Consider the following 17,543-nt stretch of genomic DNA (forward strand, 5'->3'; position numbering starts at 1 on the left):
TAATGCAGATGTAGACTATTTTATCTTGTGACTAAGCAATTATGCTGTCATTAATCTCTTTGTTATCTATTGATGATCTGTTGTGTAAATAGTACCAACAAAAGTCCACTAAAACTAGATAGTAAAATGTAGGCTCTGCACAGCTGTGACTGAACTGGCTTGCAAAGTGACGGCCACTGCTTGGTCCATCTGCTTTGTGAATGAAGCACTTGAGTTTTAGATCACACTCTATCAAGTCATCTATGCCTTGTCTCCGTTCTTTTGACTGTGTACATTAACTACTGGAACTTCAAACCATATTCATACTTTCTCCAAATGATGAGGACTTTTAAAGTACCCACAAAGGAAGTTTTCGGTAACGTTGGTGTTTTTGAGGTGACTGGAGTCTTTTGAGGACCATGCTGATTGCATGGATGCCCTTTTCAATACCAGTACCATTGCTGAGGGCAAGAAAAAGAGTTTATTTCTTGCAAGTGTGGAAATGGTGGCATGCAAGTTGCTGAAAAATCTGTGCATTCTGGATCACCCCAGCAGAAAGGAATATGCAGATTTAAGAAGCTGCTTACTGTACATTTTAAGCCAGCACCTATAGTCATTGCAGATGACTAAGTTTTGGATGGCATATCAGGGAGAGTCTGTGGAAGACATTGTCGTCAGGCTGAAACACTTGGCTTGAACTTGCTCCTTTCGGTCCTTTTTGAAGGAGGCACAATGAGACAAACGTGTTTCGAGACTGCATCCCAAATGTTCCATACTCAGCAACATTTTCTTTCGGTTTGTGATTTGACGTTCGACGACGCAAGGGCTAAAAGCATCGCTGACAAAATTGCGGGGGCGGCAAACAAAGACGACACGAGGAACACGGCCAGCAATGGAGAGGCGCATCGGCTAGGCTATGGGAGGAAGATGCAGATTTCAAATTTCCCTTCTAATTCATTCAACAAAGGGATGCAATGCAAGTGCGGTGGAGGAAAACATCGGGCTGACACCTGTGGATTCCAAGACGCTCCAAGCCATGGATGCAAGAAGCAGGACATATTCGCTCAATGTTTTTCCTCAAGGCATGGCCACGAGAAGACAACATTTGTTGAAACTGATTCTGACGATGACTCTAAGACTGAGAGAGTACAAACAGATTAGGCATTTGGTTTGTACCAGCTTGAGGGTGAGTGATACTGTACATTTTTACCATATAAGGTTAACGTAAATATAGGAAATGCATGTATTGAGATGGAAGTAGATACAAGAGCTTCCCGGTCCACCCTGTCTGACTCCGTATACAATGCAAAAATGTCAGTTTCCATTAATGGAAACAAATATCATACTTAGAAGCTACTGTGCATAGATAGTACCACTCCTTTGAAAGATAACTGTCCCAGTACGCTATGAAAATTGTGAAACATTCATGCTGGAAGGGTTGGGGTTGGTTGTGAAAGGAAATCGCCCAGTTCTCTTTGGGAGAGAATGGCATACCCGAATAAGATTAAATTGGGAAATTGGGAGAACATTTTGGTGGTCAGGGATCAGGGTAATGAGACCAAATCTCAGCCCAAGCCAACCCCTAAATCACACCATAAGTGGGTTGCCACATCCTCTGCCCAGTCGAAGTTAGTTCTAAGAAGGGATGACAAATTGTTCAGGAATGGAAGATCGGGCATAAAAAGGGTTTCTTCTTTCTTCTTCTTTGGCTTGGCTTCGCAGACGAAGATTTATGGAGGGGGTAAATGTCCACGTCAGCTGCAGGCTCGTTTGTGGCTGACAAGTCCGATGCGGGACAGGCAGACACAGTTGCAGGGGAAAATTGGTTGGTTGGGATTGGGTGTTGGGTTTTTCCTCCTTTGCCTTTTGTCAGTGAGATGGGCTCTGCGGTCTTCTTCAAAGGAGGTTGCTGCCCGCCAAACTGTGAGGCGCCAAGATGCACTGTTTGAGGCGTTATCAGCCCACTGGCGGTGGTCAATGTGGCAGGCACCAAGAGATTTCTTTAGGCAGTCCTTGTACCTTTTCTTTGGTGCACCTCTGTCACGGTGGCCAGTGGAGAGCTCGCCATATAACACGATCTTGGGAAGGCGATGGTCCTCCATTCTGGAGACGTGACCCACCTTCAATTCAACGCCAGCAAGGTGAAAAACCGACGTTTCAGAAAGCACGACCCGAATAGACGACCCTTTCCTTATTTTAATATATCCGAATTTCAAAGTATCATCTTCCAAAAGCATGAACTACAATATTCCGAATTTCAATCTCGAATCCAATAAATCCAACTTTGTGACTGCTGCTTTATGTAGCTTTAATTTGTGGATTAAAATGGAGACTTTGCATAGCTTCGCATTAAGTCTTTCATAATGATGAATAACAGAGCATTTACTGTCTAATGATAGATATATAACAGCCCAAGCCAAAAGTTAGAGATAAATAAATTTAAAGAGACAAAAAAAATGTCCAATGCTCACGCTTCCTCTACATCCTGAAGAATAATGAGCAAGTCTAGTCTGGGCTAGTCTAGTCTAGTCAAGCAATAGTTCTCTTAAAGAGATGGGACAAAATTAACTTAAGAGTTTAAAAAAAAACACATGGTTTTAAACATTACAACCCGTGCCCTGTGCACTGGAGGAACCCGTAAATAAAGAGAACGATGGGTACGTAAATGATGACATAGTGAGTGGGTTTCACCCACCGTTCATATTCCTGAGTCTTAAGAGAATATTCGCGTGTGCGGCGACTACAAGCGCATGAATGAGGTCAGAGGATAATGGCAACAAGCAGCCCAATGCACAAAATTTGTTCGCTAAACTCACACAAGATGGTCTTACACCGGAAGTGCATTCGGTCAGTGACCTAGCCAGTGCATTTAACTAGCTTTCTCGATGAGGAGTTGGCTGAACTCCTCATGCTGAACACTCACAAAGGTTGGCTCGCACCCAAACGCTTGGGCTTTAGAGTGGGGGAAAAAACACACCAGTCTTGTTCCAGGCGACTATGAACAAGATTTTTGTCAGGCATGGAGCATGTTTTGTTGCTACGACGATGGCATTTTGATCACGACCGGTACCTACGACCAGCACATGAAGGTGCTTGTGGAGCTGTTTGCCCGGCTGAACAAACACAACGTGTGACTTAGTCGTGAGACATGCCAATTTCTGAAGCCAACTTTCAATTACCTTGGACATATTCTAACTGCTGACGGCATTAAGCCATTGCAAGGCAAAGTAGAGGCGATCAAAAAATGCGTGAAGACCAGAGAATGTCTGAATAAAAATCTTTCCTCGTGATAAATTACTATGGGGGAAATTCGTTCCAAATCTGAGCTGGAAACTATACCCGCTCGATGCGCTGCTGCAACACTCCGCAGAATGGAAATGGTGAAGAAGTCTTTGAGTATGCAAAACACTCGTTCTGAGTGTGGAAGCAAGTTCCGATGGACTAGGGGCTGTCCTAAATCACAAACGGCATGACGGCTCTGAAAAGCAAATTGCATATACGTCAAGAATGCTGAGCGATGCAGAAAAATAATGCGTAAATAGACAAGGAAGGCTTGGCGATTATATTTGTCATGCGAAAGATTCACCTCTACCTTTATGGGAGAAATTCCACTCTCGTGCCAGACCACTAGCTTCTTACAAGCATTGGGGATTCCCCCTCTGGCTGCAGCTCGCTTGCAGAGATGGGCTTTGTTCCTCTTTGGCTATCGAATGCAGACCTATGAAATAGGTCACCACTGCCATTGCTCACCCAGATGAAGGGGTATGTGCACCAAATTACTGTAGACCCAGTACTAGGAACTGTATAGTAAATTGCAGATCCAATGAGAAAAGATCTGGTGCTTGCAAAGGGGTATGAACACATCCTTTCAGGATAGGCAAATCATTGCAAAGATTAATCGCTGCAGCCATATGTCACGCGTCGACATGAGCTGTCCTTGGAAGATGAATGCATTCTTTGGAGTAGACGAGTTGTCATCCCAGATGCACAACGCCAGCACCTAATCAATCAGCTACATGAATATCATACTGGCATCAGCCGAATCTCTTGCACGATCATTCATTTGGTGACCTGGGATCGACCAGGAGAGCGAAGACACAGTGCACACTTGTTCTACGCGTGTTGAAGCTCATGACACACCTAAACAAATTCCATTCCTACTCTGGCCATGGGCCGTGGATCCATGGCAGAGAATTTCACATTGACTTTGCCGAAGACAACCGTCAGCAATTTCTACTTCATTAGAAGTGGGTGGAAGCATTTCCGATGAGTAGCACTACCTCAGCTACTACCATCACTGCGCTGCGATCCTTATTTACCCATTTTGGATTGCCCTTATAGGAAGTAAGTGATAATGGCCCGCAGTTTACATCTGAGGGGTTTGCATCATTCCTCAAGGGTAATGGCATCAAGCACACACTTTGTCAGCCATACCACCCAGCCAGCGATGGTTTAGTCAAAAGGCATGTTCAGACTTTCAGACGGCTGTTTGAAAAATCTCACATGAAGCTACCCATCGAACATAAGGTAACAAACGCATTGTTTCATTACAGAAATACACCGCACACAACCACCGGAAACCCCCCCCCCCCCCCCACGGCAGTTATTCCTCAAGCTCGCTCCTCAACTTTTAGTGAACCCCTGTCTCAAACAGAAAGTAGAGGAGAAACAAATCGCAATCAAAGAACAAAGGGAAGGGGCGCATCCCTAAATGCGATCATTTGATCTTTATCAATCAATTAGAGTCAGAAACAAGATGGGAGGGGAGGAAAGAGGCTACCGAGGACTATAGCACACTTGTCAAACTCTGGCCCGCGGGCCAAATTTGGCCCGCGATATAATTATATTTGGCCCGCAAGATCATTTCAAAAATGTATTAGAGCTGGCCCGCCCTGCAGCGAGAGCCGATACTGTTTTTTGGTAATGTCACCCCCACCATCCTCCCCCTTCATTGCACATCCTTCCCCATTGTAACACGAGAAGTCTGTCGATGTCATCAGCCAGCAAGCCAGTTGGAAGGCTCCCCCCACAACCAGTCACTTCTCCCACCTGGCGAGCGGTGTGGCGGATGGGCAAGCGCCTGTGATTTCCTGTCGGCGCGACGGGCATGGCAGGCTGCACACGGCCCCCGGGCAGCGCGAGCCCCGCGCGACTGGCACCGGACGGCCCTTCCACAGTGCGAGCGCACTTCTCCCGGTCGCCACGGCCTTCAGCGCTTGCACCCGCGCGGACCCCAGGGACGGCTGGTTCGGCCCTGCACGTGAAGAGAGAGATGGTGGCTGTCCGTAAAGGCCGATCGGCAGCGTGCTGGGCCTGAGTGGGTGGGTAAGCAGGGGTGGGCAGAGGGTGTAGGTGAGGAGTAATGGGCAGGGGAAGTTATGGTGGTGCGAGGGGCAGTTAGAGGGAGGGATGAGTAGAAGGAGGGGTGGATAGGGAAGAGGTAAAAGGGGAGGGGCAGGGCGAGTAGGGGAGGGGTGATTAGAGGGTGAGAGACGGGTAGAGGGAGGAACAGGTTGAGGGGAGAGGCAGTAGAGGGGCGTGTATAGGATGGGGTGGGTAGAGGCAGAGCGAGTGGAGTGAGGGGTGAGTAGAGGTTGGATAAAGGACTGGTCAGGTAGAGGGATGGTGGGTCGAGGGTGAATAGAGGCCTAGAGCCTGAGGAGTGAGCAGGAAATGCTGAGTCCTGATGCAGGCCAAAATGGACACAGCCTGTGAATGCTGACTACATCTCCACAGGGACCAAATAGGTTTCCCTCAGGTCAAGCAAAGGGTGAACCTGAGCTACCTACTCCTGACCTGTAACATTATCCTCCTAAAGTTATATCCTAAAGTTTAACATTACATATGTTGAAAGAAGAGAAAACATGCAGATGTTGTTGAAAAATTTTAATAAACATTTAGTTTGGCCCTCGACTTAGTCCAAGTTTTTAATTTTGGCCCTCCGTGAATTTGAGTTTGACACCCCTGGACTATAGTATCGATAAAACGCCCATTCACATATTTGGTAGAGTTGTTCAGGCAGATCATCTGATCCCAGATGACTTTAGGAGTAAAGAATCTGTAGATGAGCCGTCTGAACACCACACACTTGTTGATTTAGATGATGATGCAGCTTACCCTCAACTCCTAATTCTGATCTTAGTGACCAGAATCACTTTGTCAAATCGACAAAGAAATCCCACTCGTAGTTACAAGGTCAGGCAGACTCGTTCGACCTCCAAAACGTTATTAACCTTAAGCTCATAGTATTGTACAAGTCTAGGTAATAGTTGGCCTATGTATGCTCTGTATCCCATAATTCCAGATTTAAAGTAAGGTCTGAAATGACCCGGTGCACTCCCTCATAAAAATGTACTGTCATAGACAATAATTCTCGGTCGTTGAGTAATTGATTAGGAATTGAAACAGCAGAAACAAAATCTTTGATATTGTTAAAAGGATACGGTACAATATCTTGTGTGCACTTATACCAAGTTGAAAAATTTGATCACGCGTTTCCTTGCATACCCATGTCTTAAGAGTTAGAAGTCATGATCAAGAGGGGACGAATGTGCAATCCTACAAGTCAGCATCCATGCTGATATATTACAAGTATTTCGTGACAATGCCATTATGCTAAATCATTAACCTCACAGTTTTACGTCAATGATCTGTTGCATAATTAATACCCAAGGAATATCAACTAGCACCATATATGGTAAAATGTAAGCTCTATACAGCTATGACTGAACCGCCTTGGAATGTGACTCGACGACCACTTGGTCCATGTGTTATGTGAATAAACCACTTGAATTTTACATCTCACTCTATCAAGCTGTGTGCTTTGACTTTATTCTTTTGTCTGTAAGTTAACTACTGGAACTTCAAACTATACTCATGGTTTCTCTAGTACACAAAATACAGGACCAGAGAAAGTACGTAGACAGGGAGGGGTGTAGGGGACCAGAAGGGGTTACAGAGAAAGGGAGGGGTGTCGGTGACTAGGGGGGGGGGGGGGGGTGGTTTACAGGGAGAGGTGTGGGGGACCGAAGGGGTTAAAGAGACAGGAAGGGGTGTAGGGGACCGATGTAATGAGGGATGGGGTTTACAGAGACAGAGGTCTGAGGGACTGCAGGGGGTTACATAAACAGGGAGCTGTTTATAGGGGACCAGAAGTGATTAGAGACAGGGGAAGCTGTGGGAGACGGTGGTTGGGGGGTTCGGTGCGTACAGAGATATGGAGGGGTGCAGGGGACAGAAGGTGTTACAGAGACGGAGAGATTGGAGTAGGTTACAGACATGGGGAGGGGTGTTTGGGACATGAGGGGTTAACAGTGACGGGGAGGGTTACAGAGACAGGGAGGGTGGGTATGGGTAAGTGCATTGTTTTGGGTGTCAGGGTATATTTGCGGGCATTGCAGTTTTGTTGGGTTTGAACAGGGAAGCGGTGGGTGTTGTTTTTGTGCATGTGGGTGGTCATCGTTAGCGGGAATTTTAAAAAAAATAGCCGTGGTACTTCCAGTGGCCCCATCTGCTCCGTCTCCCTTGAAATGCAAATCCCAGCCTTTACACTGAGGCTAATGCAGATGCAGAGACACCCTCTCTCCACCGTCCCCCCGTTTCGAAACTCCGATTGCAATCCCGTGGCGTTTCCGCCTCAAGCGGGAAAGAATGTCCGAGGACGATGACCCTTTAAATGCAGGCAAGCGGGCACCTGCTCCCGTTTCCTCCGTGCTCCTACTGGTTGGCTCCATCCGGGACGCGCGCCACAACCAGCCGTCCATCAGGCTACGGGGCAAGGAGTCGGAAGTGCGCTCTGATTCCGCGTTTCTGCTTCTCTGCCATCTCTGCTCGTTTCTTGTGATAACGGGGAATATGCACCAGAACCGCAGTGTTTCATATTTTGCAGCGGGACCGACAGCTTGCAAACTTTAATCCGGCCTTGGGCTGCTTTTACACGTTTATTTTCAATTAAAATGTGTGCGCTGATGTATGGGAGAAAACAAATGTAACCTCAATTCATCGCCCTTTCCATCCGTCCCATGGTTTCCTCGGGATGGCTAGCGACACGGCTACGGGCATCTGGGAGAAGCTGCTGAAGGTCGAGCATATGGTATGTTGAACGGTGGCAGGACTGAACAGGGTCGCCTTCTTCCATCCGAGCACATAACACTACATGGCAGACACTTGCAACATTACAGCACAAAAAAAATGAGGTCCTTCTAGTCTGCCCCTTGCTGTACTGATCCTGAGAAATCTTGAGCATTTCCCGTCACGTGGTCTGCCAAAGCAACCTTTCTACTTGTTTCCTGCACTCTGTGCTACACACCTCAGATTTCAGATTTATTATCAGAGAACATATATTACATCACATTTCTTTTCCCTGATTACCACTTAATGGTAGTGCAAAGGTAAACTACACTGTGTAAACAAATAAAATAACTGTAAACAGATATAATTTGTAAAGAAACTGCAAAATAAATCAATAAAAGTGCACAAGTAAGAATCCTTAAATGAGTCCTTGATTGAGTTTGTTGTTGAGGAGTCTGATGGTAGAGGGGTTGCAGCTGTTCCTGAACCTGGTGGTGTGTGCCACTTTCCTGAAGGTAGCAGCGAGAAAAGATTGTGTGCTGGGTGGTGTAGGCCTTCGATGACTGCTGCTGCCCTCCGACAGCATTCCTTATAGATACACTCAATTTCAGAGAGGTTTTTGCCTGCAATGTCCTGGGCTGTGTTCAATACTAAGGTTATGTGCTCAGGGGTATTGATGTTCCCATATCAGACCGTGATGCAGTTGATTAGCACACAGCACCTCTAGACATCTGCTAGGGTTACTGGTGTCATAGCAAACCTGCGCAAGCTGCTGAGGAAGTAGAGGTGCAGATGTGCTTTCTTCATGATGCCATTGGTGTGTTGGATCCAGGAAAGATCCTCTGAGATAGTAACTCCCAAGAACCTAAATTTGCTCACTCTCTCCACCTCTGATCCCCCAATGATTGGTGCATTGTATGCCTCTGGCATTCCTTTCCTGGTCAACAATCAGCTCCTTAGTTCTGGTGACGTTGAGTACAAGGTTGTTGTTGGTTCACCATTCAGCCACATTTTGAATCTCCACCCTAGATCTCTCTTCTGAACCAAATCATCAATAAACCCCAAAAACCAAGGCTCCCTATGCTTGTTAATGTTTCCTTTAATGCTCACAGAAACATACAAACTTTGTACTCTCAAAATTTCACCTTTGAAGGTCTTCCACTTACCTTGCACATCCTTGCCAGAAAACAACTTGTCCCAATCCACTCATTCTAGATCCTTTCTCATTTCTTCAAAATTGTTAATTCTCCAATTTAGAATCTCAACCAAATTTCAGTAATGGGAACAATGTCATAATTCCACAAGCCAATCCACACTCTCAGCTCGTCTGCCTCTCCTTGCATTGATATAGATGCACCTGAGCAAATTTCCACCACATTCAACCCCTTGACTTCTAATGGTACGTGCAATTTTGAAGTAATCCTTTCCCCTCCACTCTTGTATCTGTGCTGGCACTCCGGTTCCCACCCCCCTGAAAATCTAGTTTAAATCCACTAGTAAACCTTCCTGCAAGGATATTAGTCCCCTTCATAATTCCAATGGTTGGAACAGGTCCCACCATTCCTGGAAGAGCCAAATAATCCAGAAACCTGAATCCCTCCCTCCTGCACTATCTCTTTAGCTATGTGTTAAGCTCCTATTTCTAACCTCACTAGCATGTGGCATGGGTAGCAATCCTGAGATCACTACTCCAGAGTCCTGTCCTTCAACCTAATGCCTAACTCCCTGAACTCTCCTTGCAGGACTTCCTACCCAGGACATCTGGTTGTTCACCCTCCCTCCTGAGAATGCTGTGAACTCGATCTGAGTTATCTTGGACCCTGGCACCTGGGAGGCAAATGACCACTGGGGATACTCAATCTCTTCCACAGAACTTCTTATTTGTCTCCCTAACTATGGAATCCCCTATCACTACTGCTCACCTCTTCTCCTCTCTTACCTTCTTAGCCACAAGAGCAGACTTTGTGCCAGAGACCTAATTGTCATGGCTTGTCCCCGGTAGGTCCCCCCAACAGTATCCAAAATGGTATACTTGTTATTGGGGGACAGGGCCACAGGGCTGCCCTGCACTGCATGCCTGGTCCCTTTCACTATTCTGACTGTCATCCATCAACCCTCCTCCTGCTTCATAAGTGTGAGAGTGTCCCTGTAACTCCTGTCTATTACCCTCTCTGCCTCACAAATGATCCGGAGTTCATCCAACTGCAGCTCCAATCCTTTAACTCGGCTTGTCAGGACCTGTAGCTGGATGCACGTCTCACAAATGAAGTGGTCAGGGATACTGCTGGCTATCCTGATGACCCACAATCTACAAGAGGAGCACTCCCCTGCCTTGGCTGCCATTCCCACTGTTTATGAAGAGGAACCAAATAACTGATATCTAAAACCTGCCCTTACCTCTGCCTACCTGCTGAATCCATTTTGTTCCTTGAAAAGGGTGGCCTTTTCTTCCTTCATCCTCTTATCTGTTCTCTTTGAAGCCTGTTGAGCTAAAACATTACCACTCTGACTCAGTCCACTCCGATGATGACCACTCTGCTATACAGTCCCTCATTTCTATAGGGATACTCAGCTTCTTCCTCCAATCAGCTCCTTCCTGCTGCTTCGTCCCTTTTAAAATCTAACTGCTGCTCCTCCTCAGGTCACTTGACCTGTCTTACTCCAATCAGCTACTTCCTCTAATCAAGTCAAGTGGAATGCTGGTATTTATTTTGAGAGGGATAGAATATAATGTCAACCCAATATTTGATACATAGAATATTGGGGCAGTGATTTGTGTAGCGGTTAATAAATGCTGTTACAGCACCAGTTATCGGGAATGGGGTTTGAATTTGGCGCTGTCTGTAAGGAGTTTTTACGTTCTCCCATGTCTATGTGGATTTTCTCCAGGGCTCTGGCTTCCTGTCACTGTTTGAAACTTATCAAATTCGAGGTTTAGACAAATGAGGGTGGGGATGGGGGGTCTCATTGAAACCCATGGAATACTGAAAGGCCTGGATATAGTACGTGGAGAGAATGTTTCTTATGGTGGGGGAGTCTGCGACCAGAGGGCATAGCCTCAGAATACAAAATGTCCCATTAGGACAGAGGAAAATAATTTCTTTATCCAGTTGGTGGTGAATTTGTGGAATTCATGGCTGTGGGCAGCTATGGAGGCCAATTCAGTGGAGATATTTAAGGTAGAGGGAGGGAGGCAATCAAGGGTTGGGGGAGAAGGCAGGAGAATGGGGTTGAAAAGGATTATAAATCAGTCATGATGGAAAGGCAGGGCAGTTTGATGGGCTGAATAGACTAATTTTCTTATCATCTTATTGTGTTACAGTCAGCAACAGACATCACATCCGTGAACTTTGCAGCATCGGGAGACGTTTCCTCACTTGGATTTTAAATCGGCTCCATTGTGTCAGAGGCAACCCCAGCACCTAGCGCCCGCCATCACTCTCCCCACCGGCATTTCCAAGGGAGGGTTTGCTTGCTGCCCACAAAGTGCCAGAACAACGGATGATTCTCTGACAATGATATCCCACGCTGGGCAACGGGCTTCGCAACCGCCCTTCTGAGCACTGGGGTGGGGGGGTGGGGGTTTGGCAATGCATCCTGGGTAAGACAATTGTTGTGGACCAAAGCCGAAACAACGCCAGGAGCAGGGAACAGCACCGGGTCCCAGAACAGCGGGCTCCCGTGATTCCAGGGCTTGCAACATCCAGCTAGAGGACGCTTCTCCCCGCGTCCTGGCCCTAGTCCCAGCCTCAGAGTTGCTTTAAACCATTCTCCGGCTCTCTGGCAGCCTCCATCGGGCTGGGCACGCACTGTGCACCGAGGGGCAGGACTGCATTGATTTATCTTCAAGTCACACCCTCTCGGCTCCACAGCAATGAAAGTGTTTCAGTGCTCTGACTGTGGGAAGAAGTTTAAAAGGTCGAGTGAATTAATGAAACACCGGCGGGTTCACTCCGGGGAGAGACCATTCACCTGCCCTGAGTGCGGGAAGGCCTTCACCCAGTCTTCCAACCTGCTGACCCACCTGCAGATCCACATTGTGGAGAGGCCGTTCACCTGCCCTGATTGTGGAAAGGGGTTTGCCCGGACTTCCATCCTGCTGAGACATCAGCGGATCCACACTGGGGAGAGGCCGTTCATCTGCCCAGAGTGTGGGAAAGGCTTCACTCAGTCCTCCGATCTGTTGACCCATCAGCGGGTCCATACTGGAGAGAGGCCATTCACCTGCTCAGAGTGCAGAAAGGGGTTCACCCAGGTTTCCCACCTGCTGACCCACCAGCGGGTCCACACTGGGGAGAGGCCATTCATCTGCCCTGAGTGCAACAAAGGCTTCACCCAGACCTCCAATCTGCTGACCCACCAGCAGGTGCACACTGGAGAGAGGACATTTGTCTGCCCCGAATGCGGAAAGGCTTTTGCCCGGTCCTCCCGCCTGCTGACCCACCAGCGAGTCCACACTGGGGAGAGGCCATTCACCTGCCCTGAGTGCGGCAAAGGCTTCACCCAGACCTCCAACCTGCTGACCCACAAGCGAGTTCACACCAGGGAGAGGCCATTTACCTGCCCTGAGTGCAGAAAGGATTTTGCCTTGTCCTCCCACCTGCTGATTCACCAACAGATTCACACTGGGGAGAGGATGTTCGTCTGCCCTGAGTGCGGAAAATGTTTTGCCCGGTCTTCCGACCTGCTGATCCACCAAAAAGTCCATACCGGGGAGAGGCCGTTCGTCTGCCCCGAGTGCGGAAGGGGTTTCACCCAGTCCTCCCACCTGCTGAGGCACCAGCAGGTCCACACCAGGGAGAGGCCATTCACATGCTCCGAGTGTGGCAGGGGTTTCACGCAGGTCACACACCTGCTGACCCATCAGCGAGTCCACACCGGGGAGAGACCATTCACCTGCTCTGAATGTGGCAAGAGCTTCACCCAGTCCTCTAACCTGCGGAGCCACCAGCAGATCCACACCAGGTAAAAGCCATTTGCCTGTGCGAGAAAGGTTTCACCAGATCGTCCAGCCTTGAGATACACTGACGGGTCCACACCAAAGAGAGGCCTTTCACATGCCGCACGTGATAAACTTGACTACACAACAGAAGTCAAAGGCTTCTCACAGACTTACAATCTGCAGAGGAACCAGGGGTCCAAACTGGGGAAAAGCTGCTCATCTGCCCTGAGTGCAGGAGGAGCTTCACCCAGAGCTCCAACCTGCTGACCCTCCAGTGGGTCCGCACTAGGGAGAGGCCATTCACCTACTCTGAGTGTGGGAGGAGTTCATGCTGTCAATCAATCTTGTGAAACTCCAGTGAATCCAAACATAAAGTTTGCAGAGTGTGGAGTATTTAAGCATCATTCACTCTTGTGGTTCTTGAGGCAACAAATCAAAACTGGACTTGGTCTTGTTGTCAATTTGCAATTTGTTTTCAAGTTCAAGTTTATTATCAAGTGTTTAATTCCAGACAGCAATAATAGAAATGGGCCCAGTCCGTGTAAAATTTTAAATAATATTTTAAATTATTAATTAATAATGTAGCACCTTAACTAATTTATCTAAACCCATCCCCCAACTCTGCATGAATATAGATGTGTGTGTATGTGTGGATACCCAAGCCACTACAGCTCAAGGCTCAATTCTCGAAATGCAGTTCAAAGTTCAGTCTCAGAAAATCCCAATGTTGACGGCAGATTTTTAATCAATGTGACACACAGGCTTTAGCTGGATGCAACACACAGGCTTTAGATGGATAAGATGCAGGTTTTAGATGGATGCGACACACAGGGTTCAGGTGGATGCGACACGTAGGGTTCAGGTGGATGCCACACCCAGGATTCGGGTGGATGTGACACCCAGGATTCAGGTGGATGCGTCACCCAGGGTTCAGGTGGATGCGGCACCCAGGGTTCAGGTGGATGCGACACGCAAGCATTAGATGGATGTGAAGCAGCTCATAAAGTAGGTGAGAGACCGAGGTGACAGATTGTTTATAAACTCACAAAATCCTTGTTGAGCGTTTCCAGACCAATGTCCTTTTCAGGAGGGTGGCAACCAAAACCCCCTCTTCTTTGGTGTAGGGGACATGAAGCTAATGATTCTCAGAAAGCTTCCACAAACTCTTTCGTGGGTAATACGTTCCAAGTGACCCTCTCGATGGTCACTATTCAAATGTAGTATTTTTCTGCTTCCAAAACCCTTTCCATGGTCAGCTGTTCACAGTGACCTTCACGTTTTGGTCACTGAGTGATATTCTCATTCCACTCTAACATTGCGAAATCAGACACTATCTTATCACCACACGAGGTAACACTCAGCACAGTATCCCTTCAAAGGCTACTTCTCCAAGTGCTCTATCCGTACAATGGCCACGACTCATTCCTCGATAACATGGAGAAATCACACAGTTTGTCTATAACTACACACGAGGCCACTTCAGGACTGTATTATTTCCAAGAGCTCCACGGCACTGCTTCGTCAAAATGGCCCTGAGCAAATTCAGTACTGTGTCTTTAATCTGATGGTCACATGGTCTCTGCACGTGTACTTCCTCGCTCTTCATATGAATCCAACTAAGGAACATACTGTCTTCAGCCAGCAGTCAGCCCACTGTCAATCTCCAAAGCCTGCAAGGTTATGTTAAATTTCTTCTCTTAAAGTGACAGTCCCACTTAAGTGAAAATTAACTGATAAATGGGAGCACGTAACACATGTACAATGGGGCACTCTGGCTAGACATGTTGTACATAGTCCAGCAAATAAGTCACAGTGCAGGACTGCAGTTGCAATGACAGATCCATTGGTACAAGGCAAATGCAGCATTATTTCATGAGGATTATTCAAGCGTCTGATAAAAAGGGAAAGAAACTGTCCTTGAATCTGGAGGTGGTGTGCGATCTCCCACTGGTGAATCTTCTCCTTGATGGGGAGAGGGTAGTGGGAGTGTGTCTGGGCAGGGGTGAGTCTTTTAATATGTTGGTTGCTTTTCCAAGGCGGCAGGAAGTGGAGGTGAATGGATGTTCTCTGTCAATGTTAGTGACTCCGATTATATATTTATAAACATTAACCATACAGCATGGTTGAAGGCTCTCCGGCCCATGAAACCCGTGCTGCCCAAATAACATATCAATCATGGGGAACGTACAGTCTCAGGCATGACTGGATTCGAACCTGGGTCATTGGGTGCTATAATAGTGTTTCACTGACCATGCCACCCAAGTGACAGGAATTGAATTTCATGTCCTGGGTCTATCCCAAATAAAGCAGCTGTGTTTGAAATCTGTGTCTCATACCCTTGTATCTCTGTAATACACTCAATGTAGAGTATAAAGACAAGGTCATTCATTCAGCTGGGGCCACACTGGGAGCGACCTGGTATATCCTCTCCTGTCCATGCTTCTGCTCCAGACCAGCCCCTAACCACCTCATCATACTAGAATACTCTTCTGTTCCTTTCTCCTCTCTGTGCTCACTGAGCTTCCCTTGCTAGACAGCAGCACTGTTCACCTGAAGGTTAAGAAACAGGAGCAAGAGTCGGCTATCCAGCTCATCAAGCCTCCTCTGCCATTCATGATCATGGCTGATCTGGCCATGGATTCAGATCCACTTATCTGCCCATTTCCTACAATCCTTAATTCCGCAGTCAGTTAAAAATCTATCCGCACCTGTCTTAAATACTTCCCTTAAGGCAAACTCCATTGCTTAATTGGGCAGGGAATTCCACAGAATCACCACTCTGCAAGAAGCCAATTTCCGGTTCCACCCAGACGGTGAGACACAAATGTGCTGGAGAAACTCATCAGGACATCAAACCTCATAGGAAGTAAAGGATCATCTGAGGCCCAAAACGTTGGTTACCCTTTACTTCCTATGGGTGCTGTGTGACCCACTTAGTTTTTCCAGGAAGTGTGTGTATTGCACTCAACCCCGGCATCTGAAGATGTTCTTGTTCAACCCCAAATAGATGCGTCAATAGTGACTTCCAATTTTTCAGTAACCCTCCATTCCCCCTGGTCTCTCTCCCCCATCCCTCTGACTTCCTTCCTCCAGCTCCCTCCCACACTTCTTTCCTTGATCAGTGAGCATTGTTTTCAGCCCTCTGACCCCCCCCCCCTCCCAATCACCCCTTGGCTCTTTCTTCCATCTGTATCTATTTGCTGATCCTTCTCTTCACACCCATCCCCATCTTATTTGCACGTTTACCTGATTTTTTTGGCATAATTAAGAAGGGCTCAGCCCTGAACATAAACTGCCTATCACTTTCCATGGACACTACGTGACTTGCTGAGATCCTCCAGCACTTTGATGCATTGTCCTCATTATCCCTGACTTACATCTACTCCCCCATATCTTGAGGCTCTGTCCCCAGTTCTGGTGGCAGCAGCCAGTGGAAACAATCTCTACTTTCATCTTATCTATTCCTTTTGTGGAAAAAATTATCCAGAACAGCACCTTTGACTACAAGGCCATCAAGCAGTGGTGAGCATGGAACATCCTGCAGAAACTGAGAGATGAAGTCTCGATGGATCCAGTGGGTTGGTTCCCTGCGCAGACTGTCTAGATAATTTGGTGGAATGCCTCATCACCAGGGCTTACAAACAAGCACCAGGACTTGTCCTGGCTGGTGGTGAGAGATGCCCTCCTGGTCAGACTATTCTTGTACAACCGGAATATCACCCTCTGCTCACGTTGCCCTCAAAATGGCCGCAGTGGTATTTAGACTGTTTGCTGAATGCAGATTGGCAAAGAGTGTGTGAAGAAGGATGCAAGAGTCCAAGTGACAGTTCATCCCCAGTGGCAACGTGACAGAGAACTCTGATCTATGGGCTGTTCCCGGGGACACTCTCTGAATCCAACATCCAGAACTGCTGGAAGACCATCAACTATGAGCGAGACGTGAGCTCGAGATCATTTTCTTTGAATTTGTCTTATTTTGTCTTATTCTTGTATATTTCCTTAAAGTTGAATTCATACTTTAAATAGACTATATGCTTTGTTTATTCATTGTTATGAAAATCTCAATGCAAAGTTCTGCATAATGTTTATCTATTTTATCAATGAATTAAAGCAACATTAAGCTGCATCTACAATGTTTGGTTTATTCGGTTAATAAGATAGTAATTCAGAATATCGTCCCCACATTTCCTTGGAGAGAACACCTTTAGAAATTAGGAAATAGAAAAACCCGGAAAGTGTCTATATCCATGTATCCCATGCCTCATGACTTTTTGAACAAGTTTTTCAAGGGCGACCTTGTCAAATGACTTACTAAAATCCATACAGACCACATCTACTGCTCTATCCTCATCAATTTCCTTTGTTACCTCCTCAAAAAACTGATTAAGACTCATGTCGGTTGGTTCCCTGTACAGACTGTCCAGATCATCTGAATATATATTTTTTATAATTTTTTTACACTATGAACCATATTAACCAAAATACACACAAACATTTCCCTTTTGAATATACACAGTGTCATTTTCTCCCCTTTTCCCCCCTCCTTTCCCTC

At 46.8% G+C, this 17,543-nt stretch overlaps 1 protein-coding gene across 1 annotated transcript; it reads left to right on the forward strand.

The window, feature by feature from the left end:
* The first annotated feature begins 11,644 nt into the window (after positions 1–11,644).
* Positions 11,645–16,073, forward strand: LOC138756400 (zinc finger protein 132-like). Its single transcript, XM_069922895.1, has one exon. The coding sequence runs from the start codon at positions 11,924–11,926 to the stop codon at positions 13,016–13,018; it is 1,095 nt and encodes a 364-aa protein (XP_069778996.1). The 5' UTR covers positions 11,645–11,923; the 3' UTR covers positions 13,019–16,073.
* Positions 16,074–17,543: the final 1,470 nt, after the last annotated feature.

The sequence above is a fragment of the Narcine bancroftii genome, chromosome 3 (assembly GCF_036971445.1).
Source record: "Narcine bancroftii isolate sNarBan1 chromosome 3, sNarBan1.hap1, whole genome shotgun sequence".
Taxonomy (NCBI): domain Eukaryota; kingdom Metazoa; phylum Chordata; class Chondrichthyes; order Torpediniformes; family Narcinidae; genus Narcine; species Narcine bancroftii.

Bases quoted from the DNA above. Each gene is read 5' to 3' on its own strand.
- LOC138756400 (XM_069922895.1), top strand. From the start codon at position 11,924: ATGAAAGTGTTTCAGTGCTCTGACTGTGGGAAGAAGTTTAAAAGGTCG.